We start from the raw sequence: 27,968 nt of genomic DNA on the forward strand, positions 1-27,968 counted from the left end.
ACAAAACTTAATGTATGATGTGGTGATACTTGAACTACTACTTAAATTTTACATTTATTTTCAGGGTTCCCAGGCGTGATTGGCTGTACAGATGGCACTCACATTCCAATCATTGCTCCTTCAGTAAATGAAGGAGACTATGTGAACAGGAAGTCTTTCCACAGCATTAATGTGCAGGTACATAGTTCCCTGTAGCATTTCAAACTAACAAATTATTTCATTATAGTAATGGATGCTAATTTGTGTTCTCTGCACTGTGAAGATCATATGTGATGCTGCCAACATTATCACAAATGTGGAAGCCAAGTGGCCAGGCTCTGTCCATGACTCACAAATATTCCGTGAATGTACACTGAGCACAAAATTTGGACATGGTGAGTTGAAAATACTTTAAAATATATAAAGACCAATTGCTTCAGGGACATTTGAACTGAAGTGTATCCTTCTGTCTTAGGAGAGTTCACTGGCTACTTGCTTGGTGATAGGGGGTATCCATGTTTACCCTATTTGCTTACCCCTTACTCTGACCCTGAACCGGGCCCACAGCAGCGATATAATCTGGCTAATTGCAGGACAAGAGCCAGAATTGAAATGACTATCGGAATGCTTAAGGCCCGGTTCCAGTGCCTGCAAAGACTCAGGGTCACCCCAGAAAGGGCATGTGACATTATTGTGGCATGTGTGATTCTTCACAACATTGCCACAATTAGAGGAGAACACTGTCCTTCTGAACCAAACATCAGCAGTGATCCAAACCATGAACATCCTGACCCTCCCACGGACATACAAGATGGAAGCGCAGTCAGAGACACCACATGTCACAATCATTTCTTTTGACCCATCACCTCAACATGTTGAAAGAAGAATAAACAGATTTTTTGTTCAACTGGCTTTATTGGTCACCTGTGTTTCCTGTACACAAAGTATTACAAGATGTAAACCTCATAAAGTGTCTCTGTTGCTTCCTCCTCTGTAACAACTGTCAATGTTTCTTCATTATTTTCCTGTAGTAAAGAAATAGACAACATTGCTGTTCTACTGTAAACTCATATAATCTGTGGAGTATTACTCACAACTGCATGTTGGTCTGGCTCAACAGGAGGCTGCACCAGATGCAGTACACCACCACCATCAACTGATAGAATATGAGGTTTATACAGGTCACTTATAACTTACAAGGGACCAAATGGCAATTAACAAACATACCAATCACCTTACACTTCATTGTCATTATGCTCTCAAAGACAACCAAGGCTGAGGGAAGGCAAAATCAGTAGGAAAATAACTTCACTACAAAATAATCCATTATGGTAAAGAGTTTATCAAATGAATGAGTAGCACTGCGAAGGTGACTGTGAAGAAAGGATGTATGCACATCATGTATTATTTTGAATTTACCCCCTATGTAGGCACTTGTGTCTTGCGGGGTTATTGACTCACAGGATGTCCCCGCAGAGATGCCTTCGGCCACAGGGCGCCCACTGTTTTGGCTGAGGGCCAACTGCTCAGCCTCTGTGAGTGGTGGTGGTGGAGGACCCCCACCTGTTTTTCGGGCCTCCGCTTTTTTTCTGTTGGCTATAACGGGTCACATTTGAGCATACAGAGTAAGCAAATATGTACTTGTAATGTGCTCAGATAATTTCAATAAGTGCTTACAGAAAGAAAATTAATGTAGCCTCTAACTGCAATTGATTTACATCGGACAAACAGACCAAGCACTATGGCTCATAATACAATTACACCTCACCTGTTTGGACTATATTTTTATATTTCATTTTTACTTGCTGCCAGGCACGTTTGGGGCCTGTTGGGTTGCACCTGCGCTCACATCACATCACAAAATCAAATGTATAAAATGAAAAATAAAATATAATAGAATAACGTGTTAAATGGGTGGAAATCCCTAGATCAATGTTTAAATTAACACTCACGCATTGACTCTGTCGGCTATGTTTTGCCATGTATGCTCCCTGTCTTTTGCAGCTGAGGCTGTGTTACTTTTTTTCCGCGGAATTTGCATGTTATCAGCATATGCTGCCATCAGAATTTCGGCCTCAAGCGCTGTAAAATACATTGACCGCGCCTTCTTTCCCTCCGTCTCCATGGTGACTCGCTTATTCTGTGCTCCAGTTGCTTTAACTTGGGGTTAAAGCAACTCCGTGTTGATTGAACTAATTGTTATCAGCCTTTCTGAAACCGAATATTCCGAGTTGGACAGTTCGGGGTTACTCAACCCTGAGTATCGTTTTTCACTCTGAGTTTTCTAAACCGGCTTCCTGAAATAGGGCCCTGATATAGCTGGTGAAACTGTGTACATGTTGTTAAGTTCAGTTGTGTAAATCCACAAAGAGCAGCAGGTCAGCTGATTGCAGCCTTTACACTAAGAAAACTTTATGAAGCTTACATCAGAAATTATTGTGGGCCATCATTTTTTTCCCCACACTGAGCGCCATTACTAATTTTAGAGTTCCTCCACCACTTTAACCCCTGACTGCGCATTTTCCTGTTTAGAGGCAAAGTCACCCTCTACAAAGTAGGCAACAGGAAACAGTTATTGTTTTAAAATATTTCACTGCATGTTTCCCACATAATAGTTTCAAAATAAGCACATTCATTAGAATTAGAATTTAGATTAGAATAATATTTGTATTCTTGTGCACTGATAATATTTTCTGATTATATTCTTATATTAATATAGCACAAGCTTTAGTTACCTTGTAACCTGTAAACTGTACTTTTTCACTTTTACTCAAAGAAGTTGCTTCACTGCTTTTACTGGAGAATATTTTTTAAAAACACGGGTATCTGTACTTCTACTTAAGTAAAGAACGTCTGTACTTTTGCCCCCTCTGATGGTCTGTGTAACTCATTACTATCATCTTCACATCATGGGGTGTTTTTGGGGGGGAAACCAGGAATCCAGCTCTTTGTGAAAACAACAGGAAATGAGCAGATACACTGTCAGAGTTTAGGTACAGATACTGAGTTTTATTTAGAGGCAGTGCCTGTGTGGTTATAACTGAATATGTACTGTTAACAGTAATTTTGGGGAAACTCCAGAACTGACACCCTGTTATGGAACCATAAGTCATAACAAGATGATGAGCTTTGGGACTGTAGTGAGGACAGTATGCACATGTTCAGATGCTGTGTAGGTGTTCAAGTCTCTGATTTTGATTTATCCAGAAAAAAAGATTCTGCTGTTGGAAGATTATGTCAACTGTATTTGATTTTATGTGAGCAAGCCCCTCCAAAGTCTCCCTCTGCCCATCTTAATGTGACCAGAGGTACAAAACAACAGAGATGCTTCTGTGTGCACAGGTGCTCAAGTGTGAACTCAGAGAAACAATTAAAACAAACACACTCCAGACGAACCTGCTGTGATTCATGCAGATGAGTCAGGATGTTGTTTATGGTGTTTTTATTCTCCCTGTTTTTCCTTTGCAGCTCCTTTTATTATGTGTTAGCTGCTTAAGTGCTGGTGTCCTGATTCTTTCTGCGATTCTCCTTTAGTTAAACAAGCACGTCTAATGTTTCTGCTATTGGTGATGTGTTTTAGCAGGACAGAAAAAAAAGGTCATTACTTCTGTTAAATCTCTTCGATTTTGTTCCCCATTTGCATATTTTCTGCTTGGCTGCAGAAGCTGAAAGCGAAACAGTCACTGTGTGCCTGCACTAATGTTTCCCTGTGATGCTTGCAGTGGTGTTTTTGTGGACTTTTATGGTTTTACAGCTTTACAGCCTATCAACACGACTGATTAGAGAGGGATTGTAGATGGTGAGGTATTTAGTGAAGACCTTACATGTTGTTTCAGTAACAATTAAATTCACCCTGATTATTTTCATCTTGTTTTTACTGCAGCTGTAACATTTGTAAAACAACACTGAGAGAGAGCCTGTTTCTGCATCTTTGTGCTGCTCTTACAGGAGTTAAATGTTCAGATGATGATTCCAGCTGTTCTTCAACCTGCAGAAACCATCATAAAGCTACTACATCTGGATTAGAACAAACCAGTGTTTTTAATATCAGTTTAGTCAAGTTTATTGTTTCTGCCCAGGGTTCAGGTACAGAAATGGTCATTTCAGAGATGACAGTATCTCAAACTAGCAACGTCAAAACAGAACAACAATAAAATAAATACATGCACATCTATGCAAAACAAACAAACAAATGAGGCAGTTACTGAGCTGAAACATAGTTAACTATGTACATGAAAAAAAAATCAACAGCTCGCACACTGCAAGTTTTTGCAAATGTTTCCAGCACTCGTGATCTTCGTCGGACAATAACACAAATCAACGCCATTGTAACATGACAAAAATGCATTGAAAAATTCAAAAAGGAAGAAAACTCCAGCGCTATCTTATTAAAAAAATAGTTCCACATGTTTATTAAAGAGGAAAAAGAAAACTAGTGTAATTTAATACAAACAACTGGAACAGACAGGATAAAAGCCAGGTGAACAAAATCCAGAGAAAATCCAGGTAACAGACCTGAGAAACACAGATATATGCACCAAAAACAGTATGCAGTACCATCATAGACAGCCATATAACAACTAGAAGTAGACATAGTAGAAATACACAGAAAAAAAAGACATTGGTAAGGGAATACTAATAGAAATGATGAAGCAACAACTTTGATGACGTTTAATTAACTGTTTAATAACTGTGTCACCTGATGGTGTCCTTACTGGACATAAAAGACGGTCTTTCTAATAACTTTCCGGAGTTCAAGTTTTGCAACACGGACGCTCCGTTTGCAGACCCCCCATTCATCTCACCTGAGACGCCTTTGTTCTCTGGCCCTGGAGGCCGCAAACGCCGACGCAGAGGGAGAAGATCTGGCGTTCTGGTTCGACTGAGACAGCGCACTTACAGACCACCGTTACCCAGTTTATTACTGGCTAATATGCAGTCTCTGGAGAACAAGCTGTGCGAGCTTCGGGCACGGATCTCATTCCAGCGAGAGATGCGGGACTGCTGCGTGATATGCCTCACAGAAACCTGGCTATCGGACAAAGTACCGGACTCCGCAATACAACTGCCGGGGTTCTCTGTGCACCGCGCGGACAGGTCACAGGATCTTACTGGGAAAAGCAGAGGCGGTGGTGTGTGTTTCATGATCAACAACAGCTGGTGTGATTATGCGAACGTGCACCCGGTCAAATCCTTCTGCTCACCGGACCTGGAGTACCTGATGATTAAGTGCCGGCCATTCTGGCTACCGAGGGAATTTACAGCAGTGATTATTACGGCTGTTTACATTCCCCCACAAGCCGACACTGACCGTGCACTCCGGGAACTGTACAGCGCGATCAGCAGCGAGGAAACCGCACACCCAGAGGCAGCGTTTATCACAGCCGGAGACTTTAATAAGGGAAACCTGAAGAAAGTCTCACCAAAACTCCATCAACACATCCTTTTTAACACACGTGGAAACCGGCTACTCGACCACTGTTACACCTCTTTCCGGGATGCGTACAAAGCCCTCCCCCGCGCCCCATTCGGCCAATCAGATCACTGCTCCATCCTGCTCCTACCCGCCTACAGGCAGAAGCTGAAACAGGAAGCTCCAACCCGGAGGGCGGTGCACTGTTGGACGGACCAATCGGAGTCTGCGCTGCGGGACTGTTTTGATCACGCGGACTGGGAAATGTTTCACGTGGCCGCCAGAGACATTGATGAATACACAGACTCAGTCTGTGGATTTATCAGGAAATGCGTGGAAGATGTCGTCCCATCCAGAACAGTCAAATCCTTCCCAAATCAAAAACCCTGGATAAACGGAGATGTTCGCGCGGCACTGGCGGCACGGAACACCGCCTTTGCCTCCGCGAACACATCGGACTACAAACACGCACATTACCAACTCCGGAAGACGATCAAAGCAGCCAAACGTGAGTACAGGGACAGGGTGGAGCAACAGTTTGACAACCCTCGGAGTATGTGGCAGGGACTAAACACGATCACAGACTTTAGAGGGAAAACCAGCACACCGCAGACCACGGCCTCTCTGTGTGAGGATCTAAACGTATTCTACGCTAGATTCGACACAGCGAACACCATGAGACCGGACAGTGTGCGCACCGCGGATGACGTCAGTGCGCACACTGTGTCTGAGGAGGATGTGCGGAAGTGCTTCAGGAAGGTGAACGCACGCAAAGCTACTGGTCCGGACGGGATTCCCGGCCGCGTCCTCAGGTCATGCGCGGCTCAGCTGGCTGGAGTGTTCACGCACATCTTCAACCTTTCCCTCTCTCTGTCTGTAGTCCCAGCCTGCTTCAAAATGGCCACCATCGTCCCTGTACCCAAATCCTCCACCATCTCCTCATTGAACGACTGGCGACCTGTAGCCCTGACCCCCATCGTAAGCAAATGCTTCGAGAAGCTGGTCAGGGACTTCATCTGCTCTGCACTACCCGACTCACTGGACCCTCTACAGTTTGCATACCGCCACAACAGGTCCACTGATGATGCCATAGCCCTGACACTACACACTGCCCTGTCACACCTGGAGAAGAGAGACACGTATGTGAGGATGCTGTTTGTAGATTACAGCTCAGCATTCAATACCATCGTTCCCTCGAAGCTGGACAGGAAACTGCAGGATCTAGGACTGAGCAGCTCCCTCTGCAGCTGGATCCTTAGCTTCCTGTCTGACAGACGCCAAGTGGTCAGACTGGGCAGCATCACCTCATCCCCCATCACACTGAACACTGGTGCTCCAAAGGGGTGTGTACTGAGCCCTCTCCTGTACTCACTCTACACCTACGACTGCACAGCCACTAACAGCTCCAACATCATTGTGAAGTTTGCGGACGACACTACAGTGGTGGGTCTTATCACCAACGGTGATGAGACGGCTTACAGGGAGGAGGTCAGCGCCCTGACCCACTGGTGTCAAGACAACCATCTCACCCTCAACGTCGCAAAGACAAAGGAGTTGATAGTGGACTTCCGGAGGTGCAGAGAAGTACACACCCCCATCACCATCAACGGCGCTGCTGTGGAGAGAGTGAGCAGCTTCCGGTTCCTTGGAGTACATCTGGCTGAGGATCTTACGTGGTCAGTACACACAAACAAAACAGTGAAGAAGGCGCAGCAGCGCCTCTTCTTTCTCAGGAGACTGAAAAGATTCGGCATGAGCCCCCGCATCCTCAGGACCTTCTATCACTGTGCCATTGAGAGCATCCTCACTGGATGCATCACCACCTGGTATGGCAACAGCACCGCCTACAACTGCAAAGCTCTCCAGCGAGTAGTGCGGTGCTCTGAACGGATAATTGGAGGTGAGCTTCCCTCCCTCCAAGACATCTACAGGAAGCGGTGCCTGAGGAAAGCGGGGAGGATCATCAAGGACTCCAGTCACCCCAGCCATAAACTGTTCAGACTGCTTCCATCAGGAAGGAGGTTCTGCAGCATCCGGTCCCGTACCAGCAGACTGAGAGACAGCTTTTTCCATCAGGCCATCAGACTGCTGAACACGTCATAGACACCTCAGCTTCACTACTGGAACTTCAACATTATGCACTCCACACTGTATATAAATGCCACTTGTTTTGCACATATTCAACTCTGTATATTTTATATATTTTATTATTATTATTATTATTATTATTATTATTATTATTATTATTAATTTATTTTTTAATTTTTTAATTTATTTATTTTTTTTTAACTATTTAATTTGTAAAAATGTGCATACACACACACACACACACACACACACACACGTAGGAAAATATTTAGTATACACATCCAGAAATGCATACACTATTATATATTGTACATATATTTATTAGTTTCAGGTTGGCCATTCTTGTATTTTGCTCGTTTGTGTTGTTGTGTTTGCACATCTCTGTTGCTTGTGGGGCTCGCACACAAGAATTTCACTCGCATGTGCTGTGCCAGTGTGCCTGCACATGTGATGTGACAATAAAAGTGATTTGATTTGATTTGATTTGGTGACAGAAGATCTCCTGTTTGACTGATATACAACATTCACTAATGTTTTCTCGGGGCTACTCCATGAGACACACCGGTTTTCTACTGAACATTACATGAGTCATATTGATATTTTCTATAAATTTGCTTCTGCACTGGCATTAGATTTCCCTTTGATTATTATTTACCAGGCTTTTCCACGAGGATGATGATGGTGAAGACGATGTACATTAATAAGATATAAACACTGACCCACTCACAGTGACTGAAACAGGACAGTGGTAGGTGTCAGAAATAGCATCATTATATTGTTCATTTATTACGCAAAGCAGCAGAAATGCACATTAAGCTTAACTGCAGGCACACTCACTTGTCCTCATTTGACCTTTGTTTTTACATGCAGACCCCGCCCCCTTTTGCATTATCAGAGATCCAGATTTGAATCTGCAGCTGTGAATTTCAGATCCAAAAACAATCGGTCAAAATACTACTTTTTGTAAAAAATGTTTTGTAAAAGCTGTGAGTGGCTAGCATAGAGGCATAAGAAAAACTAGGTCAGCGGGTGACAGGTCACTTTGGCAACAGAGACTTCAGTAAGGGGAAGTAAAGAAAGGGGAAGTTTTAGTGCAGAGCTGCACAGACATATTAATCACTTGTCATCTGCAGTGCAACAGCTGTGAACTTCAGATCCAAAAACAGTCGGTCAAAATGCTACTTTTTGTAAAAAATGTTTTGTAAAAGCTGTGAGTGGCTAGGAGTAATATTCAGCATTACATTATCAAGTGCATGAAGCATACCTCTCTCGCTCCCTTTCTCTCTGTCCTTCTCTTTTTCTCTCTCTTCCTCTCTTTCTCGCTCTTTACAAGTGTTAAGGAATAAACATATTCTTAGTGTTTATTTTTTGTACTTTGTAATAGAGGCATAAGAAAAACTAGGTCAGAGGGTGACAGGTTGCTTTGGCAACAGAGACTTCAGTAAGTGGAAGTAAAGAAAGGGGAAGTTTTAGTGCAGAGCTGCACAGACATATTAATAGACCAGACACAAAAAGCGGAACTAAGTAAACTGTGCATTGGTGTGACGTAGTGCAGAAATATACAGGGTGGGCCATTTATATGGATACAAGTATTACTGTATAATATGTACCATAAATGATTATATATTATTATTTTAAAGAGATATTTAAACTACTATTCTTCGCAAGAAAAGAAAGCTAAATGAACGTGTGACAGCTCGACGTCCGACTTATAATATAGAAATAGTGTGAGTGATATGCAGGCAGCTTAAAGTGTTGTGAGTTATGAACAGACAGTTTAATACAGGAACTTTGGTTGTGTCTCATCCTAACAGGAGAAATGTAAAAGCTGTTTTAGCAGTCGTCCTGTCTCTGTTTGATTGTGACCAGTCTGCTGGAGCAGAGCCCACAGTTTGTAAATCTATCATGTTGAGTCTACCACACAGTACTAGGGCCACATTAAGACACAAAGTTGTTGCTGATCATTTGGAGAATACAGTGGAAATTTGGAGATGAAATTGGAAATGTGCAGATTACAGTTGTTGTTTCAAGAAAAACTGCCACAGCTGCTGTACCCTCTACAAAATGCCTTGTGTAGATGAGTTAGTGAAACAAGCTGATCAGCTGTCTAGTGATACAGCATTCCTCTTTATTACGCAAAGGTGGAATCATTGATAATCTCGTGTCTGTCCATGACCAGCCATTTCATTTTCTAAAAATCCGCCCAACTCTTTCACGTTTGTGTGTGTGTGTTTTTTTTTTTACTATTTATATGGCACATATTTCACATTAGAAATATCACACGGCACACCACCAAACAAATATGTAATTTTCCCCCACACACCAGGTATAGTGGAATTGGCTCGGTTTGTCCTCAGTATACCTTTTTTGCTTTCTTCTGACCACTACTCATGCTAGGGCCATCATCTGGGTCAGAATTTTCTCCAGGACTGAGGTCACATTGACTACTTTTTCTTTTCAACTATTTATCTATTGTTGTTACGGACCGTGTTTTCTCACAGCATGACTATTATGTAATTTCTTCTTTTGTTTTACTGGCAGTTGGGAACCCATTCAATTAGATCAGATAGTTGTACTGCCCTCTAGTGGAAGAGAATGTAATTGTTCTACCCGTTACTCAGCCGGTGGCTTAGAGCAGCGGTCCCCAACCCCCGGGCCTCGGACCGGTACCGGGCCGCGAGAGTTGAGGCTCAGGTGTGAAATGTATGGTTTTCAGGGTTTTTATTGGTTTTCAGCGTTATTTTGTTATCGTTTTTATCGTTAACTCAGTTTTCCTGAGTCTTTTCACGTGTGTTATGAATAAATCTTCTTTTTTTCAGTACCGGTACTAGTTCTATTTTGTTGTATTTATCCGCGACACCTTTTTTTTTTTTTTTGCCTGTCCCATTTGGTTCTTTAGCCATCAGAATTGTTGTCTGAAGACCAACAAGGATACCCAATGGATTTACTTTGCCAAATGGATCATCGTGGCATTGCCGTATTGGTCCATTTGGTCGATCTTTGTTTTTATTATTTATTATATTTTATTTTCAGATGTTACAGACGGGACAGACATGAGTGAGGGATAGGAAAGGGAGAAAGAAAGAGGAAGGAAAGGAAAAACAGAAGGGGAGAGGGACAGTGAGAAAGGGGGGAGAAAAAAAATAAAAATCTCCTGGATCACCTGTTGAGAGAAGAATAGAAAACAAGCAAAAAAAACAAAGCAACATACTAAACACAACACCATCGCATTAATCTAGCTAAGTGTAAACAGCAGTAAATACTAAATATTCAATGTTGTTGTGCAGCACGCAGGACAGATCCGCGATACCTTAAAGGCCGGTCCGTGAAAATATTGTCGGGCATAAACCGGTCCGTGGCGCAAAAAAGGTTGGGGACCGCTGGCTTAGAGTACTAAGCACACCTGATCATTTCTCACAGCACACCTATGTGCTGCGGCACAGTGGTTGGGAAACACTGATTTAGAGTTCAAGGAGATGTTCGTGACATCATAGCCGTACGTATTGATATGATATGGAAGTTCATGTTTCTTTGATTGGACCAGTTGGACCAGGTGTTTTTATAGAATGACAGAAACATGAGAGATGCTGAATGTCTTTAATATTTTATACACTGAGAACGTTTGGATGTCTGCTTATTCAGTCATGATGGTAAAATGCCATTAAGAAAGAGAAATCAAACACTTGGATGCATTTTAATGAGCTCAGTTTTGTTTATAATACAGAGGAGCTGGTTGTGAACTGAGCTTCAGAAATACACAACATACTGATATTCTCTGTGAAAAGCGCTACATAAATACATTTTACTTACTGTGAAACTTTGAATGGAAAAAGACAAAAAAACAACATGTGGATTCTGGAACAATGGTAGCTTCCATCTTTAAAGGACCGAAGAGGAAGAAGTTTACAAGGAATCATTTAGAACAGTTTAAAACATGAACGGATTGAATCCATGAATCTGAAATCATGTTTCTGAATGAAAGAGACAGACATGTACAGACTGAACTATCTCTTGAACAGCCAGAGTGTTTCCCTAACAGGAGGACACTCTTTACATTTAACTCAGCACAGACACACTGAGGCACCAGAAGACCTGAACCAAAATCCAGGATAAAGAGGTTCAGTGAATGTGGTGTTGAAGGTGTGGATGTGGATCAGAGTGTCTGAGGAGACTCTGTAGAAGGACAGAGTGCCAGCAGGACAGTCCACATACACTGCTACTCTGTTAGAGACAGAGGAGGCAGAGGATACTTTGCTGCTATTGTGCCAGACAGAATGAGACCCATTATCAGAGCACCTCAGACTCCAGGATTTATCATTTTCTCCAAACACACAGTCATCACCATCTCCTTTCCTTTTGATACTTCTGTAACTCACTGCTATCTCAACCCTTCTTCTCCACTCGACCTCCCAGTAACAGCGACCAGTCAGACCATTTGTACACAGCAGCTGATAACAAACATCAAATCTGTCTGGATGATCAGGATATGACTGAACCTCGTCCACACGTGTCACCTTCCTGTTGTTGTCAGACAGTTTGAGGTTTGGGTGTACCGTGTTTGTGTCGATTGTGAGTTGACAGGAATCTGATGGAGAGAACAAACACAATCCAGCTGCAGTTATTGATCCATCATCTGTTCATTGATTGACACTTTGATGATGACTCCTGACATGAGAGATGTGAATGAGTTATGTGACAGTTTGAAGATGGTTGAATGTGTGCTGCTTTGTTTTCATGAATCACATTAAAAGCACACTTACACTTCCTCAGACCTGGTCTCAACCATTGGGTTCCAGCAGGCTCCGCCCTGAAAGGAGGAAGATGGTCAGACTTTCAGCATGCACACATGGACATTACATGGTTCTCATACACATACTGTTATTTACACACAGATAAAGGAACAGTCCAACATTTTCACAAATACACTTCAATCCATACGTGGATCAAACTGCTGATGATTTGGACTGATCCTGGATTTGTCTGTTCTTTGAAGAAGTTGTTGGATTGGTTGAGATAACAATAAATCCATAGATTCAAAGCTCCACTACTTTAGTGTTCAGTGTCTTAAAAATAAGAAGAGCATTTCAATTGAAAATATATTTTGTGACCATGATAATCCTTCAGTTCTCCTGACTACTTTTAGTGAGATGTTCTTCAACTGGAGGGGAATAATTTGTATTATTATTATTATTATTATTGTTATTATTATTATTATTATTATTATTATTTCTAGTACTACTACTAGCACCACATATTAAAAGACAAATGCTACAGCCTTGAAACAGTAAATTAATTTCAGACTGAAGGGAACTGAATGTTATCTTTAAATCTTGGAGATTCAATATATTTTGTAGTTTTCTCTAAATTTTGATTACACATAATACAGGGAGTGCAGAATCATTAGGCAAATGAGTATTTTGTCCACATCATCCTCTTCATGCATGTTGTCTTACTCCAAGCTGTATAGGCTCGAAAGCCTACTACCAATTAAGCATATTAGGTGATGTGCATCTCTGTAATGAGAAGGGGTGTGGTCTAATGACATCAACACCCTATATCAGGTGTGCATAATTATTAGGCAACGTCCTTTCCTTTGGCAAAATGGGTCAAAAGAAGGACTTGACAGGCTCAGAAAAGTCAAAAATAGTGAGATATCTTGCAGAGGGATGCAGCAGTCTCAAAATTGCAAAGCTTCTGAAGCGTGATCATCGAACAATCAAGCGTTTCATTCAAAATAGTCAACAGGGTCGCAAGAAGCGTGTGGAAAAACCAAGGCGCAAAATAACTGCCCATGAACTGAGAAAAGTCAAGCGTGCAGCTGCCAAGATGCCACTTGCCACCAGTTTGGCCATATTTCAGAGCTGCAACATCACTGGAGTGCCCAAAAGCACAAGGTGTGCAATACTCAGAGACATGGCCAAGGTAAGAAAGGCTGAAAGACGACCACCACTGAACAAGACACACAAGCTGAAACGTCAAGACTGGGCCAAGAAATATCTCAAGACTGGTTTTTCTAAGGTTTTATGGACTGATGAAATGAGAGTGAGTCTTGATGGGCCAGATGGATGGGCCCGTGGCTGGATTGGTAAAGGGCAGAGAGCTCCAGTCCGACTCAGACGCCAGCAAGGTGGAGGTGGAGTACTGGTTTGGGCTTGTATCATCAAAGATGAGCTTGTGGGGCCTTTTCGGGTTGAGGATGGAGTCAAGCTCAACTCCCAGTCCTACTGCCAGTTTCTGGAAGACACCTTCTTCAAGCAGTGGTACAGGAAGAAGTCTGCATCCTTCAAGAAAAACATGATCTTCATGCAGGACAATGCTCCATCACACGCGTCCAAGTACTCCACAGCGTGGCTGGCAAGAAAGGGTATAAAAGAAGAAAAACTAATGACATGGCCACCTTGTTCACCTGATCTGAACCCCATTGAGAACCTGTGGTCCATCATCAAATGTGAGATTTACAAGGAGGGAAAACAGTACACCTCTCTGAACAGTGTCTGGGAGGCTGTGGTTGCTGCTGCACGCAATGTTGATGGTGAACAGATGAAAACACTGACAGAATCCATGGATGGCAGGCTTTTGAGTGTCCTTGCAAAGAAAGGTGGCTATATTGGTCGCTGATTTGTTTTTGTTTTGTTTTTGAATGTCAGAAACGTATATTTGTGAATGTGGAGATGTTATATTGGTTTCACTGGTAAAAATAAATAATTGAAATGGGTATATATTTGTTTTTGTTAAGTTGCCTAATAATTATGCACAGTAATAGTCACCCGCACACACAGATATCCCCCTAAAATAGCTAAAACTAAAAACAAACTAAAAACTACTTCCAAAAACATTCAGCTTTGATATTAATGAGTTTTTTGGGTTCATTGAGAACATGGTTGTTGTTCAATAATAAAATTATTCCTCAAAAATACAACTTGCCTAATAATTCTGCACTCCCTGTACATTTGTTGTTTTACCTGATACAGTTTGAAGTTTTCCACATAATTTTTACTCTTCAAACGTTACATTTTGTGCTTTCTCAGCAGATTGCATGATCTGACCTCCGGGTGAATTTACTGGAATACCCATTCCTGTAGCATTGTCCACAACACTGCCAAAACATCTGCTTTTATAGAGGTGCTCACACTTGCTGATGATCAATTAATCAGGTGTATTTGATTAGTAACATCTGGCTGTTATTTTATCTTGAACAGTAAGGGTGTATTTAGATTTTTACTTGACTGCATTTTTTCTCTCCCTCTCTCTCAAGTCACTTATTTTTCTTTTGCTTGCCTCCGTATTCATTTTCCACTGCTCACATTCTTTCGCTTCATCAGTTTGATGAATGGTGTGACTCATCACAGCTGGAGCTGAATGTGAGCAGAACCAAAGAGATGGTAGTGACCTTTTCCAGCAGAAAAGGAGCTGGCTAGGGCTGTTTCCACCACTATCCATGGGTCACCAGTAGAGATCATGAAGAGGTACAAGTACTTTGAGACCATCTTCAACAACCACCTGAGATTCTCCTCCAATGCTGAGGTGCAACCAGACAATGGACCTCCTTAGAAAACTGAACTCCTTTGCATCAGTAATAATATCTTACTGGCCTTCTATTAAACCTTCATTGAAAGTGTCAGGACATTTTGTCTGATCTGTTGGTTCCATTCCATCACCATGCAGGATGAAATGGAAGCTTTGTCAAGATATGTTGTAACATGTTGAGATGAAATTATTTGAATTGCCTCAATGCTATGCTTTATATTAACTAAAGTGTCATATAATTATATAGTGTAGTATTAAGTGGACACGGCCCCGAATAATAAAGGCTCTTACAGCATGTCACTCTCTTAGAAGTACGTTTGCAGGAGACTCTCGCCCACGCTTGGCTGCAAAAGATGTGTTGCAGCTAATAGACAATAACTCTATGCAACGTGACTACTGAATGCTTGTGTAACACTGTTGTTTAGACTAGAGTGGGACAGCTTCTAATAAAAACTGTTAGCGCACACCACCATTTCGAGATCCGCAGCAGTGTGTCATGCAGGACGCATCTGCCTTCTAGAAGTAATTTTGTAAGAGAATAAAGTGTGAAATGGTCTACTGAGCAGTGTGTTGTCTTCCATCAGTGTTGATATTTAACAAACATCAACATTTGTCGCCTTCTCAATATTCCGTACACACCATCCAGCGACACTCCAGAATGTGTTCTTTCCCTTGATGCAGAGAAAGCTTTTGATTGTCGAGAATAGAACTATTTATTTGCTGTGATTTGTGTTTGGTCTCAATTTCATCTCATGGATCAAGTACCTATACTTGTCTCCTATTGCTTCAGTTTGCACTAATAGCCAGAAATCAAAATTATTCCTTAAAGAAGGCACACAACAGGGTTGCCACCTTAGCCCATTGTTATTTGATCTAGCTATTGAATCCTTAGCAATGCTTTTTTTGAAGCAGTAAACTTGTTCAGGGGATACAAAGAGGTCAAACTGAACATAAAGTCTCTCTCTATGCTGACGATTTATTGCTTTATATTTCAAATCCACATACTTCCCTACCGTCTACACTGTTACTACTCACATTCAGTCAGATTCAGTCACGTCTTTGGTTATAAATTAAATCTGTCCAAGTGTGAACTTTGTCCACTAAATGAAGAAGCGTTTCAAATAGATTTGTCTGGTTTCCCTTTTAAACTGGTCAAAGAGCAGTTTACCTACTTGAGAATTACAAGAAAGTATAAACAACTTCTCAAAGCCAACTTTTTTACACTATTGAAGATTCTCAAACAAATCCTACTACAGTGGTCATCCCTGAATGCAACTCTGGTTGGATGAATTAATTCAATTAAAATTAATATCCTTCCTAGGTTTTTATACTTATTTCAATCTTTATCCCCAAGTCTTTCTCTACAACCCTCGATTCTATAATTTCCTCCTATATTTGGAAGGGTAAACGACCTCGAGTAGCTAAGGTGCATTTACAGAAACCTAAGATTGACGGGGGTCTGGCACTCCCCAACTTTAGCTTTTACAATTGGGCTGCCAATATTCGCTCCCTCACCTACTGGTTAAAGTCTTGGGAGGGTGTGGGCCCCACCACTTGGCTGACAATGGAGTTAGACTCAACTCAGGGTATTTCTCTTGCCTTCTCTCTGGGTTCTTTCCCTCTATCCATTGACAACTTTACATCTAATCCAATAATTCAGCACTCCCTCAGGCTGTGGGCTTAGTTCAGGAGACATTTCAACCTTAATCATTTTTCACTTCAAAGTCCCATCCTATCAAATCACCTATTCCTCACGCCAACTTTGGACAACTTGTTTTTAAAGTCTTGTTTAGAGCAGGTATAATTTACTTTAAAGATCTCTTTATACACAATAAACTAGCATCATTTGATCAGCTAGCAAAATCCACTCTTCACAAAACTCAATTTTTTAGATATTTACAACTCAGATATTTTTTTTGCAATCCCACCTCTCCTATTTTCCAGAATCTCCAGCTGTTAACTTACTGGACGAACTCCTTATTTTGCAACTATCAGGCAAATTTATAATCTCCCGCATCTATAACAAACTGTGCAGTGTAACCTCAGCTCCCTTTGAAGGCTTAAAATCCACATGGGAGGAGTTGCGTATATCTATGTCAGATGACGTTTGGGATTCAGTCCTTACTCTGGTAAAAACCACGCCACTCTGCGCTCGCCACTCCCTATTACAATTGAAAGTAGTCCATAGGGCCCAATTATCTAAATCCAAATTAGCTAAGATTTATCCTAGCTAAGACCCTCACTGTTACAGGTGTGGGTCTGATGATGCTAATCTTACCCACATGTTTTGGACCTGCCCTGCCTTGGCAAATTTTTGAAAGGAGATTTTGTGCACTCTGAACAAGGCTACCAGGCTGAAACTGACTCTCAACCCCCTACTTGCTCTCTTTGGTACAGTGGGTGAGGATGATAAGTATATTACTGGGGCAAACCATCGGGTGCTGTCCTTTGGTTATCTTCTGGCTAGGCATGCCATTTTGATGAGGTGGAAGGCTGCTGCCCCACCCACCCATGTTCAGTGGCTTGCTGACCTCATGTCGTGTCTCAGTCTTGAAAAGATCCACTGCTCCACCCAGAACCAAAAGGGCACATTTGATAAAATCTGGGTTCCTTTTCTGACAAACTTCTCTAACCTTCAATTTAAGAACATTCCTACTGACTAACAGATTTTCTTCTTCCATAGAGGTTTGATGTGTGGCTGTGTTTATGGGAATGTGTTGCAGCTAACTTCTGTGTGGTTTGTAAGGAAAGTTTTTGTTTGTATCAAGCTCCCTCCTGGGTTGTAGTTTTTTTGTAAATTTCTTTTAACCTTTGTTCTAACATGAGAAGTTCTGTTTTGTATTCAATGTAAACAGTTTTTGTGTTTCCCTTATCTTTTCTTTTTTTGTAAACTGTATCCACAATCACTCAATAAAATATTGCGAGTAAAGATGTGTTGGAACTAGGGATGGGTATTGTTTAGGTTTTATCCGATACCAGTACTAAACCGGTACTTTTGAAACAGTGCCGGTGCTTAAACGGTGCTCGAACCGGTGCTTAAAGAATGGAGAACACACACTTTGTCCAAAAACCTCTTATGTTTAGCTGTTTTTTTGTAAAAAGATAACAATGTTAGCCTTTTCTGCAGCTATAGAGCATATATGTTATCACTCTCACATTTATCATTGCTCCTATAAAGGTTACTGCAGTATACTTTCATAAATATCTCATTATTAATTAATTAATTAATTAATTTCCTTATGTTTTTTAAACTAGACCAGTGTCCTATTCAGAATGAACAATAAATGGTTGTGCATGGTAAATGGCCTGCATTTGTAAAGCGCTTTACACTACATTCAGTCTTTCACCCATTCACACACACATTCACACACTGGCAATGGCAAGCTACGTTGTAGCCACAGCTGCCCTGGGGCGCACTGACAGAGGCGAGGCTGCTGGACACTGGCGCCACCGGGCCCTCTGACCACCACCAGTAGGCAAATTTGTAACATAATGTCAATTAGCAACTCAGTGAAGGACACAGGAAATGTATCCAGCTCTTCCTCCTCTATCAGACATTACCTGAGAGTGTCCAGTTTCCAGTGTGGATCCTTCAGTCCAGCTGACAGCTGCTTCATTCCTGAGTCACCTGGATGATTGTAGCTCAGGTCCAGCACTGTCAAATGGGAGGGGTTGGAGCTCAGAGCTGAGGTCAGAGAAGTAAAGCCTTCCTCTGTGATCAGACAGCCTGACATACTGCAGACACACAAAACACTGCATTAAAAACTTTCACAATTTATTTATTTATTTTAGTGGAGATACAATGTTATCCAACCATCCATGAAGTTCATTCTAGCTTTTAAAAGAAAAGCGACCATTCACACCTGATAACGCCTCTTGTGTGAACTTGTTTAATAACATCTGGGTCATTTCATTTCAAATTACCTAATGTTTATTTTTACATTTTCTGCTCTACTAGCTCCAATTTTCAGAAAAAACCTTTACGGTCTAAAGTTTGAGCATGTATCATGAGTGCTATGGAACTTTATCTACAGAGATGTTTGGCAGTAGCAATTCTAAGAAGCTGTATCTGTGCATACTGTTCAAATAAATGAATGAAAGCAACACGTTTTAATCAGAGCGTCGCATCCAGTCCATTAAAGACCATGTCAGTGACACCACCACGAACCTTCATCATCTTTTATGACTGTCTTTTTTTCACTAGTTTTGCATTTTAGCTATGGTCACTTCTGGTATCATGAGGTGATACCTGGACCCTGCTAGGATAGTATAGGTAGTCCAACTGTTTTGATTCGGGCTCAAACACTTATTTCCCTCAATGGAATATAAATCAAGTTGTAACTTTTGTGACATTTTATTTCAGAATTTTTGGTTAATATTCTTTTCTGTGTGAAGTTTGCATGTTAACCCCATGTTTGTGTGGGTTCTCTCCAGGTACTCTGGCTTCCTCCCACAGTCCAAATTGCCCATAGGTGTGAATTTGAGTGCCAATGGTTGTCTGTCTCTATGTGTTAGTCCTGCGTCAGGCTGGTGACCTGCCCAGGGTGTACCCTGCCTCTCTCCCTATGACAGCTGGGATAGGCTCCCCCCCCTCCCGCGTGCGCACTCACAATCCTGACAAGGATAAGTGGAAGAGAATACAGAGATAGTAATGTAATATCAGCAGTTATTAAATCTTTTTCATCATCCATTTATTTTCTTAACCTATTACTAATTTGTTAATTCTGTCAACTGATAAAAAAAATAAAAATGAAATGCTTGATCTCACCTGAGAGTTTCCAGAGCACAGTGTGGACTCTTTAGTCCTTCAGACAGAAGCTTCACGCCTGAATCCTCAAGGTCATTGTTGCTCAGGTCCAGCTCTCTCAGAGTAGAGGACTGGGAGCTGGACAGCAGTGAGGACAGAGCTTCACAACTTCTGTTTGAAAGGTTACAGCTGCCCAGTCTGAAAGACAGATTTAGTCATAAATAGTATTATTGTTGTTTATAATTGTTTCAACAAGCCATTCATACAATGAGCCCGTTCCCATTCCTACAGCGTAACATACCGACGATTTGTCACATCCCGAGGCGTTCCTCAGGAACGGGAAAGGTAACCTTCCTTGTTCCTATGATACGCGCCAAGTTTTGGATGGAAAGCAACAGATTGACGCTCCCAGCAGTAATACATGTAACAGTCGTGTATTCCAGACCTAACCTTAACCATCACCTTGATCGTGTTAGATAGTGTTTTCCAAAGCAATTACAGTAAAATAAACGTACATGTGGAGATTCACTTCACACGGTTCTCATGAACTCGTAATATAGGGACGTGTTGGAGGGCGAAAGCGAAATACTGAAGATTTGTAAAATGTTACACTTTGGGAGTGAGAAGGTGTTGATACAATATAACACAACTTAATACAAAATAAACAAGTTTAGTATTCCATATACTGAATATCTCACCACTGTGACAGTCTTACACTTTAAATTCTCACTACACCCATGCATAAGCTACAAGTGCTAAATATGGGCGATCGTGGCTTAGGAGTTGGGAGTTCGCCTTGTAATCGGAAGGTTGCCGGTTCGAGCCCCGACTTGGACAGTCTCGGTCGTTGAGTCCTTGGGCAAGACACTTCACCCATTTGCCTACTGGTGGTGGTCAGAGGGCCCGGTGGCGCCAGTGTCCAGCAGCCTCGCCTCTGTCAGTGTGCCCCAAGGTGGCTGTGGCTACATTCTGAAGTTAACAATCGTCTCCATAGTTTTGACTGCACTGAGCTCCAGGTTGTTATCTCGGTGCAAACTTTCTCTGCAAACTTTGGGAGGTTGACAGACAGGGGGCTGGAGATGTGGCTTGGTTTGTATACATGGAGAACAGCAGGGGAGAAAGTACAAATTCCTGCCCAGTGTGATGGAAAATGTCCAGTTTATTCTCATATTTAGATTTAGGTGCTTAGAATTTCCCCTACTGTACAGCCTTTTGTTTCTTAGGTGAAGGATGTGTGTGTCAATATGACTTGATGTAGCCTGCTTAACTATATAGAAGAATGAAAGGAAAATCAGTGCCAGATGCTTCCTGGAACATAGATGGTGGGAGTTGCTCTCTGCCCAACAGCGTGGGTGGCACAAGGAACTGTTGTAACTGTGAAGACTCCTGAAGGAGTTCTGTGATGTTATTGTCAGGGTCCCTGTGCCTATCCGGTCGGCTCAGTATGGCTACATATGTTTTTATTTGCTTTTTTTGTTCCTGCTCTCTCCCTTCCTGTCGTTCCCTCCTCCCTCTGCTCACCTGTGGGCTCCTGCCCTTGACCGACGCACCTGGTCACGATCACGCACCTGTGGCTCATCACAAGAGTGTTCCAGCTCCTTTATAATATGGCAGCTCTGTGTTTCTCATTGCCGACCCTCGTCAGTGTAACCCCAGCTCAGTTACCTCGAGAGTGTTTTCTCAGAGATTTGCCTTTATAATCCCTTCTTGTGTCTGTGTACAGATTCCCTGGACCAACCCCTGTGTTACCTGAGTGATTGGAGTGTGAAGAGGAGCGTGAGGAGTAGACGGAGTGTGTGTGTGACTTTCGGCGTCTTTCCCGTTCATGTGTGGACCCCCGGAGCCCGGCTTCCCCCTCACCTTTGTAAATAGATCACCTGGTGTATTGTAATAAAGACTCATGTGTAGGGCTGGGCGATATGGCCTAAAATTCATATCGCGATATAATTTGAAGCATGTGCGGTAACGATATATATCGCGATATATTCTTTTCTTCTGTATAACGTATTTTCCGCACTATAAGGCACACTTAAAATCCTTTAATTTTCTCGAGAGTGTGCCTTATGTATGAATTCTGGTTGTGGTTACTGACCTCGAACCAATTTTGGTGTGCAGAAATCTGTTAAAAAATGTTTTAGCACAACTTTTCTTGATGGATTGTCAGAGCATTACGGCTGCCGTAGTGAGGAGCTTCGCGGAGTAATCTGGGTCCAAAACTCTGTCCATTTCAGGTCCCAAAGTCAAACGAACAATAAGAGTTAAAAACGGTCTAAATTCTTTCATCTTTAATTAAATCATCAATGTTGCTGCTTTATTGGGTGTAACAATTAAGTTTTACATCCATGCATCCATGAAAACAGAATTTATTAAATTTAACGGAGTTAGAAGTTAACAGGAAGTTAGCTCGCTAGTTTACACCTAAACATTTTATACCATGTTCTGACTGAGGGATTTTTTAAACTAATTAAAACGTACAGCTCTGCTACCACTTCCAACATAAATGAAGACAGAAAACTAAACAGCAGTGGCGTTTGTAGGGTTACTGAAGTTGAACTACCTGGTATATAATGTTGTGCTATGTGATTGCTAGCGACACAGCTATGTTAGCATAACATTAGCACAGTGAAGCTGGAGGATGAACGCCAACTTTTTTTCCACTCGATAAAAGTTAACGTGAGGGATTCTGGTGGTCAGGGACAAATGCAATCGCATATCAGGATGCTATACACAGGCCAAACTTCAGTCAGGATTACAACTGAGATTATTCATCCACAATACGAGGTTAGTTATTAATGTACTGCAACAACATGGGAATAGAACAGCTGCGAGAGAATTCAACATTAATGAATCAATGTTACGGAAGTGGAGGAATCGCAGTTTTTCGCTTTCCCCATATTTCAAAAGTGCTTCATCTCTTTGCTATGACTGTCGCCCGCTATAATTTGCAGATGATAATGGTTTTAGCCGCTGCGATGCTTTCGACCAAAACAGGCGCAGCTTGATGACATCATCAACATGCGCTATCGCGATAGAGCGATATAGTCAAAATCTCTATCGTTGGCCAAATTTATATCGTTTCTGTCGTATATCGTTTATATCGCCCACCCCTACTCTTGTGCTTTCAAGACCTAGAGCAAGGGTGTCAAACTCAAATACACAGTGGGCCAAAATTTAAAACTGGAACAAAGTCGCGGGCTAACGTTAATATTTATTGAAATATTTTTATTCCTCCAGATATAAGAATTAATCTTTTCTTATGGACTCAAACACGTTTTGCTGAAAAACTGAATATGGAACAAGCAAAGCTTAATACTAAACAATATATATATTAGCTGTATAATACCAGTAGGCCAGCTCTAATAGTAATTTGTTATGGCTTCGCGGGCCAAATGTAATTAGGCCAGAGTTTGACACCTATGACCTAGAGCCTGTGCGTGAGTCTGTTCAGTCCCGTCGTGACAGTTATAAAAGAGACGTTGCATTGTCTCAGGGGCAGAGCTCTCATAACTGTGATTTTTGCTGTCTTTTTGCTCTCCTGCATGCAGAAATAAAAGGCTTGACCGCAGCTATCACACTGCAGACTTTATTAACAGAAAATTCCACAACACCAGTCTCATGTGATGCCTTCAGTTACACAGGAAGTCAGTGATCCAACTGCAGATGGGAGCAGGCACATTCACCTGGCAGAGCTTGTCCTGCAGCAGAGTGGAACTAAAATCCACAAAGAGCAGGCTGGCTTAAGTTATTGTTGACTCCATGGACTGCCATGTTAACATCATTGTTGACCAACCAGTTGACCCTGTAGCTGAACTAAAGAAGGTCTAGGATTGTTTCAGTGACAGATTTGGGATGGAAGTGAGATACTCAAATGTCTTCATAATTATAGTGTAATCACTTTCACTACCAGGAAGGTATTTACAGCTTGCCAGCCACCACCATCATTTTTAAATTCATGAAACTTTCAAGACTAAATTCTGTTTTTGTTATGAATATGAAAACAGTAAGCAGGAGAATGAAGCGCAACTTCATTCACACACTTGACACAACTGAGTGCTGACAATCATTTCACTGAACAGAGTCATAGTTTGTGGAACGTAATATACCATTTGTGTTTTAATTAATTGATCACTTTATCTATTTCTAATTGTTTTGGTCTAGTGTGTTGTCAATTTGAATCAGCATTTAAAGAAATGAAAGTATAGGCAAGATATTTACTTACAGAGCTTTCTTGGAGGCTTTGACCACTGGCAGCAGCCTCAGAAGAGCCTCCTCTGAAGCAGAGTATTTCTTCAGGTCAAATACACCCATATCTTCTTGGGATGACAGTAAGATGAAGACCAGAGCTGACCACTGAGCAGGAGACACTTTATCTGTGGAGAGACTTCCTGAACTCAGGGACTGTTGGATCTCCTCCACTAGAGAATGATCATTCAGTTCATTCAGACAGTGGAGCAGATTAATGCTCTTATCTGTAGACAGATTTTTACTGAGCTTCTTCTTGATGAACTGGACTGTTTCCTGATTGGTCTGTGAGCTACCTGTCTGTGTCAGCAGGCGTTGTAGGAGACTCTGATTGGTCTGCAGTGAAAGACCCAGGAGGAAGCGGAGGAACAAGTCTAGGTGCCCATTTGGACTCTGCAAGGCCTTGTTCACAGCACTCTGGTGGAGAGATTTTAAATTGCTAATTTTTCTAAATACTTTAAACGTCTTAGTTGTTCTTCTACTTCTTTGTTCCTCTTCCAGCAGATTGACTCCAGAGTTGATGAAGGTCAGATGGACATGAAGAGCAGCCAGAAACTCCTGAACACTCAGATGGATGAAGCAGAACACCCTGTCCCGGTACAGTCCTCTCTCCTCTTTAAAGACCTGTGTGAACACTCCTGAGTACACTGAGGCTGCATTGATGTCGATGTCACACTCTGTCAGGTCTGATTCATAGAAGATCAGGTTTCCTTTCTGCAGCTGATCAAAAGCCAGTTTTCCTAGAGACTCAATCATCTTCCTGCTCTCTGGACTCCAGTGTGGATCTGTCTCAGCTCCTCCATCATACTTGACCTTCTTCACTTTGTCCTGAACCACCAGGAAGTGGATGTACATCTCTGTCAGGGTCTTGGGCAGCTCTCTTTCTTCACTGGTTTTCAGCACATCCTCCAGAACTGTAGCAGTGATCCAGCAGAAGACTGGGATGTGGCACATGATGTGGAGGCTTCGAGCTTTCTTGATGTGGGAGATGATCCCGCTGGCCTGCATCTTATCTCTGAATCTCTTCTTGAAGTACTCCTCCTTCTGTGGGTCAGTGAACCCTCTGACCTCTGTTACCATGTCAACACAGTCAGCAGGGATCTGATTGGCTGCTGCAGGCCGTGTGGTTATCCAGAGGCGAGCAGAGGGAAGAAGGTTCCTCCCGATGAGGTTGGTCAGCAGCACATCCACTGAGGTGGGCTTTCTAGGGTCAGATAGGATTTCAGTTTTGTGGAAGTCCAGAGGAAGTCGACACTCATCCAGACCATCAAAGATGAACACAACCTGGAATTTATCAAAGCTGCAGATTCCTGCTTCTTTGGTTTCAATAAAGAAGTGATGAACAAGTTCCACCAGGCTGAACTTTTCCTCTTTCAGCACATTCAGCTCTCTGAAAGTGAATGGAAATATGAACTGGATGTCTTGGTTGGCTTTGTCTTCAGCCCAGTCCAGGGTGTATTTCTGTGTACAGACTGTTTTCCCAATGCCAGCCACTCCCTTTGTCAGCACTGTTCTGATTGGTTCATCTCTTCCAGGTTGGGCTTTAAAGATGTCTTCTTGTCTGATTGTTGTTTCTTCTCTGTCTGGTTTCCTGGATGCTGTTTCAATCTGTCTGACCTCATGTTCATCATTGACCTCTGCAGTCCCTCCCTCTGTGATGTAGAGCTCTGTGTAGATCTCATTCAGAAGGGTTGGGTTTCCTGCTTTAGCGATCCCCTCAAACACACACTGGAACTTCTTCTGCAGCTTAGATTTGAGTTCAACCTGGCTCCAATGGGCATCCCTAATGAAAGTTTCTAAAATAAACAATAGATAAAAATAATCATTCATGGAAAAATCAAATGCACTTTTTGATTACATGTGAGTCTATTACTTCATTTTTTTTTAATTTTTAAAAAAATCTAATTTAGCCAGCTTCTTAAATCCTCAGAAATCCTCTTACTGGTCTTTATAAGGTCAGCAAGTTCATCATGCTTCATTTTCCTCAGGAAGTCCAGTGTGATGTTCACAAAAGCCTCACTGCTGCTCCTCTCCTCACCCTGCTTTAGACTCTCTTGTTCTGAATTTAGAAGCTTCTGGAGTTTCTTCAGTTCACTTTTCACAAAAGTGATGATGTTGTCCTCCAGGACCTGGAACAGAATTTGATATGAAAACCTTAATCAGCCATAAACATTGATTGGTTAGGCAGTGAAAAAAGACAGGAAAAAACTAAAACAAAGCAGAACAAACGAAAAGGAACAAGAAAAAAAGAAAAAAAAAACCTACGAATTTTCAGGACATAGAGAGATGTGTGTATTAAAAAAAAGAGGACAACAGAGGAAAACCACAGTGCATCATGTGGAATCCATCAGCAGCTTTAGCTTATAGTAGCATAATTTAAATAGAGAGTGGTTTTAAATCAACTGCCCTAATAATAAGCTCACGCGATAATTATTAAAGGGAAGTTGGAAAGTTTGAAGACTAATCCTAAAGTTAGAGGTCTCGTTCCTGAATCAGAACTAGAAACTGGTTTGAAAGGACAGTGGCCTAACAGCTGGAGGTCCTGTCTCCCATTCTGTTTTTGAAAACTTTAGGAAATACAAGTAAGCCATCAGTCTGAGAGACAAGTGCTCTGTTAGGATAAGAAGGTACTATGACCTCCAATATGCAGCTGCTGGAACATTTTTTATATTGTGGCACAATTATTACTGTCACTGTCGACAGTAAGAGCTGAGGTCATTAGTATTGATTAAACTGTACCCACAATCCTTCAGTGCAATGTAAACTCTGGGCTATATATTTTCCTTTTGAAAAGATCAGAAATATATTGATATCAGTGCTGCAGCTGACCAAAGTGAGACTGATTTCCAAAGACCAAGTTTTCAGTGTTTTCCAGTTATCTATGTGGCCCACATAATTCAGTGGACACTCCCAACACATGCACCAGTTGAAGGATAACATGTAAAAGTAGGCACTGGTACAGATACAACAGCATAGTCCAGCATTCTTTTGGCAGTTTCAATTTTTATGTTTTGTTTCTACACAGTGTTGAGTTGTGCTTACAATTGTTTTCCACCACCAGTACTAAAAAAACCATTCACATGGACCATTACTGCTAAGGGCCAAAAGGATTAACTATAAATCTAACATATTATAGCACAATGATTAGAGAAGGCAGAGATCTGACCACCAAGTTTCTTTTTAAGGACAACTGACATCTCAAGTCACAACATGGACTTGGCTGTGAAAGATGTAAAAGTTGTTGAACATGCACAAACCCTAAATATGGAGTCCAGCTGTGTTTGATGCTCCTGGGCAGACTGACTACTGGGAACCTCTGAGTGCTCCTGGTCCAATCTGTGGAGGAAACATGAAGAACATGAATAATACAACAAAACAGTATAAACAGCTACCTATGGGAATGCTGGTCCTTGATGTCCTACAAAAACCACTTCCACCTGGCTCTGAGAAGGTTCTCTGTGGTCTATGAAGACAGGTCAGCGACTTCCTCTCAAATATACTCTTATTATCTTAACACCAGCAACACACAACTTAAATAATGGTCTCCATCCAAACTCCCTGAATCAAACATGACAGGCATTTTTTGTTTTATTGTTCTGTCATGTCAGTATGTTTTTAAAAACATACTGCTATAAAAATATACATAAGTGAACAGCAATGCAATCAAAGACTTTGGATGACTTTTTTTTAAACTAATCGGTCAAGACAAGCAAGGGTCTAAAGCTTGGAGAGAGAAACTATACATAAAACCGATCTCCTCTGAACCAACGCCATAAAGTAAGAGACCTGGGAGTGGTCTGTGACTCAGATTTCAATTTCAGGTCTCATGTGTCACTAATTCTGACTTTAAGTCACCTTAAAATATTTCTGGTGTGACAGATGGAGTTACACCATCAGTCACACAATCATCTAAAGTCATCTAAATGGACTTTAGATGATTAAATTAAAGTCCATTAAATTAAATTATTTTAT

General features: G+C 41.6%; 2 protein-coding genes across 2 annotated transcripts in view; one reads left to right on the forward strand and one right to left on the reverse strand.

Moving 5' to 3' along the window:
• LOC309699351 (tripartite motif-containing protein 16-like) overlaps positions 1-27,968 on the forward strand; it is a gene marked incomplete at both ends in the record, with an annotated part of 113,450 nt that overhangs the window by 35,710 nt on the left and 49,772 nt on the right. The gene's annotated exons all lie outside the window — the stretch shown is intronic.
• LOC309698510 (protein NLRC3-like) lies at positions 11,312-27,770 on the reverse strand (the record flags this gene model as incomplete). Its single annotated transcript, XM_082521015.1, has 8 exons — positions 11,312-12,065; positions 12,241-12,287; positions 18,569-18,742; positions 19,776-19,952; positions 23,974-25,792; positions 25,939-26,125; positions 27,254-27,332; positions 27,766-27,770. The coding sequence occupies 8 exons, from the start codon at positions 27,768-27,770 to the stop codon at positions 11,542-11,544; spliced, it is 3,012 nt and encodes a 1,003-aa protein (XP_082377141.1). The 3' UTR covers positions 11,312-11,541.

Source organism: Aulonocara stuartgranti (genome assembly GCF_965226115.1).
Source record: "Aulonocara stuartgranti genome assembly, chromosome: 3".
Taxonomy (NCBI): Eukaryota; Metazoa; Chordata; class Actinopteri; order Cichliformes; family Cichlidae; genus Aulonocara; species Aulonocara stuartgranti.